Raw genomic sequence first — 5,000 nt, 5'->3', positions numbered from 1 at the left:
CACACACACACGCGCGCGCGCGCCCAGTGCGCGCACACACTGGGCCAGTACACTCTACGTCAGTACGTCACTCTACCCTGGGGGTATAGTGACGTACATAGTCCGGCTAGCTAACATTAGCCTGACATTTACCTTTGTGTGTCTTTGTATGCAGAACACACACACACACACACACACACACACACACACACACACACACACACACACACACACACACACACAGAGAGAACACTAGGTCATGCTGCCTGACAGAGATACAGATTGATAATGTAATGATGATGAATCATATCTCTCTGTCATTTCTTTCTTTCTTTCTTTCTTTCTTTCTTTCTTTCTTTCTTTCTTTCTTTCTTTCTTTCTTTCTTTCTTTCTTTCTTTCTTTTTTTGTTTCTCTCTCCCTCCCCTCCAGTGCCTATCATCCCTAGCTTCCTGTATGCTCTTGATCATCCCAGCCCTGGGTCCGAGCCCTCACAGCCTCCCTTACCCGGCGCTTCAGACTACCAGCATACCTCCGGGCAGATCACCCAGCCCTCGATGCTCCCTCGGCCCAGCGACGGTGCACTTGTCCTGGGTACACAGCCTGGCCAGAGCCCCCTGAGCCCGGAGCCTGTGTTTTCTCAGGTGGTGTCCCTGTTTGACCACACTACGTTCAGGTTCAGAATGCTGGAGACAGCGCCCCCTACTGACATGTCGCTCCCACAGATGAATGACAGCATTAATGCAAACGTAGGTGATCGTTGGAGTTCCCAATAATAATACGACAAAAATACAACAAAACACAGGAACACATTGATTTGTGATTGAGTGCTTTATCAACAAGATCGTTAACAGTACAGATATGGTGGACAGAGTCTAATATACATATATGTTTTCCCACCACTACAGATGGCATGGAGGACAAAGTCTAATATATATTTCCCCACCACTACAGATGGCATGGTGGACAGAGTCTAATATATATATATTTTTTCCCACCACTACAGATGGCATGGAGGACAAAGTCTAATATATATTTCCCCACCACTACAGATGGCATGGTGGACAGAGTCTAATATATATATATGTTTTCCCACCACTACAGATGGCATGGAGGACAAAGTCTAATACGTTCAGCATGTTGGAGACAGCGCCCCCTACTGACATGTCGCTCCCACAGATGAATGACAGCATTAACGCAAACGTAGGTGATCGTTGGAGTTCCCAATAATAATACGACAAAAATACAACAAAACACAGGAACACATTGATTTGTGATTGAGTGCTTTATCAACAAGATCGTTAACAGTACAGATAGTACAGTCACGGTTAGGCCAAAAGGACAACACAAAAAGCCCTGTGGGGCTTGTTTCCATTGTGGTCCAATGTACTCAATTCATCAGTAATGCAATACAATACAATACAATACAATACAATACAATACAATACAATACAATACAATACAATACAATACAATACAATATTACAAATGCGATACAAAACATTTAGGAAATTCTGAATAAAACGTATTTATTTTGATGTACCTCCTCTCACCTCCGCTCCGCTCCTCTCCTCTCCTGCAGGTGTCGTCGTCGTGCGTGAAGGACGTACTACGTAGTTCGTACTTGGCGAAGGAGAGTGTCCCAGTTGGTTTGATGTTTGCATCCAAAGCTGTGGTTCAGCTGATGGTCACTCCATTTGTTGGACCTCTAACTAACAGGTACACGTGTGTGTGTGTGTGTGTGTGTGTGTGTGTGTGTGTGTGTGTGTGTGTGTGTGTGTGTGTGTGTGTGTGTGTGTGTGTGTGTGTGTGTGTGTGTGTGTGTGCATGTGCGTGCGTGTGTGTGTGCGTGCGTGCGCGCGCGCAAGTGCGGGAGTGCGGGAGTGCCACTGTGCGTGTGTGTGTGTGTGTGTGTGTGTGTGTGTGTGGAAGGACTGATGTCTGTTAACGTTTGAAATGACCATGTCTTGGGTTGTGATTTAAAGCTGCACTATCTAACTATGTCTCTCCTCTCCTAGGATCGGCTATCATATTCCTATGTTTGCTGGTTTCATCATCATGTTTGTTTCTACCATCAGTGAGTTTTAATAGCACACACACAGTCACACACACACACACACACACACAAACACACACACACACACAACACACACACACACACACACACACACACACACACACACACACACACACACACACACACACACACACACACACACACACACACACACACACCCCCCTCTGCCTGTTTATGCCTTGCTAAAATGAACTTGCGAAGCAGTGTCATTCACATAGTGTGCTTTACGTTACTGTGTGTGTGTGTGTGTGTGTGTGCGTGTGTGTGTGTCAGTGTTTGCTTTCTCAGGAACGTACACTTTGTTGATCTTGGCTCGTTCTATCCAGGGAATCGGCTCCTCCTTCTCCTCTGTGGCAGGTAAGGTGCCTCGCTCAACAGGTACTGTACTTTGTGTTGAGGAAAAGAGAGTTGATGATTTGACAGCTTTCTCCCCCCATGGCCTGACTATAGAGACCTTCAGCTTTACCTGAAGACCCATTTAGGCCTGACGTCGAAATTTAAAGTGGTGCTCAATATTTCATGTCAAGGACCCCAAAAAATTGTATGTAATTGGCCACCGACCCCCATCTGAAAATATGTTGTTCCAGGAACCCCGCCAGAAGCAAAGATTTGAGTTAAAAACGTTCGCTCTGAAAGAATATATATTCAAAGATTTGTGCCGCATTTTCACGATTTTTCAAAAATAGCAGACCTTGTATAGCTAAAGTATAACATAATGCTTAAAACACCAAAAGGGGTTCCCGCCCAAAATGGGTTAACATGACTATTCCAACTTCGAGTTCAATGATATGCCTGTATTAAAGGTAGGGTAAGTGATATTTTTTGGTTGAAACAACAAAAACATGGAGACTCAGGGCAGTATTATGCGTGTCTTAAGTACCAGGTCTTATTACTTAACTTAAGACCTGGAGGCGTGGTCAATGCTGTTTGGCCACTCAGAATAGCCAAATGGCATTGATCACGCCTCCAGGTCTTAAGTTAAGTAATAAGACCTGGTACTTAAGACACGCATAATACTGCCCTCAGACTCCTGTTACTGAACAAACACTGCTCTATGAGTTCTATCACAAAATGGAGCTTTTTATCACTTCTTTTAACCAAAGAAAATCACTTACCCTACCTTTAACATGACTATTCCAACTTCAAGTTCAATGAGTGTGCCTGTATTAAGTCACATCACCCTAGACATCTTTCAGGTGTGTGGTGTCATCGGGATCCGCACGTAATTCCGACGGAGCGTTAGTCCGACATGCACGCTGCTCCCGTGCTTGCGGTTATGGTTAGGTTAGGGTTTGAGGTAGGTTGTCGTTTGTCGGACCAATGACTAGTCTGAACTACGTACTGCACCCCCGATGTCTGAGCTCCCCACTACCCATAAAACCAAAACCAGAGAGTAGAGATGCACAATATTGAAATTATGACCGATGTCTGATCTCCCCACTACCCAACAGCTGATGCTCTTAAAGAGACAGAGACAGGCAGATTGGCTGCTCTGTGAGTACAAAGACATTGGCATTGCGTCATCAATATTGATGAAAATAATCAGGATTATTTTTTAGATTATTCTTGAGATTATTTTGAAGTTCGATACCATTTTTTATTTTATGGCCGATATGGCCGATTTTGATACTTTTGAGACGCTACCAATTGTATTGTGCGTCTCTATAAAGAAGACTTATTTCTGAGTGTGACTCTCAGTTTATTTGGACAACGCACCAGAGTGGATCAGAATGCGGTTGTACATTTTGAACGAAGACTTTAGATATTTAAAACACAATCCATGCCAGTACACTACAATAGAAACGCAGACCAGGTGCCAGCGTGTAAAAAAAAAAAAAAAAAAAAAAAAGACGCAAAATTACGTCCTGGCACAGGGGTAATATAGTGCTTAAAACGTAACCTGTCGTTCCTTGGCTTGGATTGGGTTAACTTTGACTTGAAACACTACTCAACACATTTTTGCACCCGTTGCGGTTTGTGGCGCGGTCCACCGTCCATCCACAAGCCAAATGTAATATATATAGCGTAGCTGTTAGGGCAGAAACCTGGTATCTCCGTATTTTAACTTTTTGTTAAAAAAAGTAAATGAACCGTAAATGAACGCCCTACTTCAGGGGTGGGCAACTGGCGGCCCGGGGGCCACATGCGGCCCTCAGGTTAATATTGGTTTCAGCTGTTACAATTCCACAACATGCAAACATGACCCGCTTTAATTACTTCAGTCTAAATTAGTAGCTCATTGCTCAACACAAGTATAATTGAAGGCATTTGAAATGACATACAAATATTAATTTTCAGGATTCCAATTCAAAAATAGCAAAAAAAATATTCAAGATTTCAATTCGAATATAGCAAAAATAGCCGATCTACAAGCTCAAAACGCGTCGCGTTTTGAGCTTGTAGATCGGCTATTTTTGCTAGGACAGTAATATATGGCTCTAGGGAGTAGGTGTGGAAATATAGTGGCTCTCTCCATCGTCAAAGTTGCCCACCCCTGCCCTACTTGATCATATTACAGGCCACAGCGTCACACACACGGTATAGCAGATCACACAAGCTCAAAACGTGGCGTGCAGTGACACCTTTTGAGCTTGTAGATCTGCTACCTTTGCTGTTTTTGCATTTGAATCCTGAAAGGTATAACAGTTTTGGACATAGAGAGGTTTCCACCCGACAGAGACGATGTAATGTACAGTATAGAGAAGTAACATCATGTCATATCTGTCTCCAAATTATGGATGTCATAGAGCTGAATGAAAAACATTGTTAAGCTGTTAATTTGTTCTTGTGTGTGTGTGTGTGTGTGTGTGTGTGTGTGTGTGTGTGTGTGTGTGTGTGTGTGTGTGTGTGTGTGTGTGTGTGTGTGTGTGTGTGTGTGTGTGTGTGTGTGTGTGTGTGTGTGTGTAGGTCTGGGCATGTTAGCCAGCGTTTATCCAGATGATGAGA

General features: G+C 43.6%; 1 protein-coding gene across 1 annotated transcript in view; it reads left to right on the top strand.

The window, feature by feature from the left end:
• Positions 1-5,000, top strand: part of slc18a1 (solute carrier family 18 member A1) — a gene marked incomplete at its 5' end in the record, with an annotated part of 20,958 nt that overhangs the window by 192 nt on the left and 15,766 nt on the right. Inside the window, 5 exons of the mRNA XM_079517026.1 lie at positions 410-726; positions 1,560-1,696; positions 1,996-2,054; positions 2,328-2,411; positions 4,962-5,000. The exon at positions 4,962-5,000 is cut by the window's right edge and continues 54 nt beyond it. Of these exons, the coding sequence (XP_079373152.1) occupies positions 410-726; positions 1,560-1,696; positions 1,996-2,054; positions 2,328-2,411; positions 4,962-5,000 (636 nt within the window). The remainder of the gene's footprint in view (positions 1-409; positions 727-1,559; positions 1,697-1,995; positions 2,055-2,327; positions 2,412-4,961) is intronic.

The sequence above is a fragment of the Electrona antarctica genome, assembly GCF_951216825.1.
Source record: "Electrona antarctica genome assembly, chromosome: 12".
In the NCBI taxonomy this organism is placed as follows: domain Eukaryota; kingdom Metazoa; phylum Chordata; class Actinopteri; order Myctophiformes; family Myctophidae; genus Electrona; species Electrona antarctica.
Note: the sequence above shows the minus strand (reverse complement) of the source record. Positions and strands in the feature narration are given on the sequence as shown.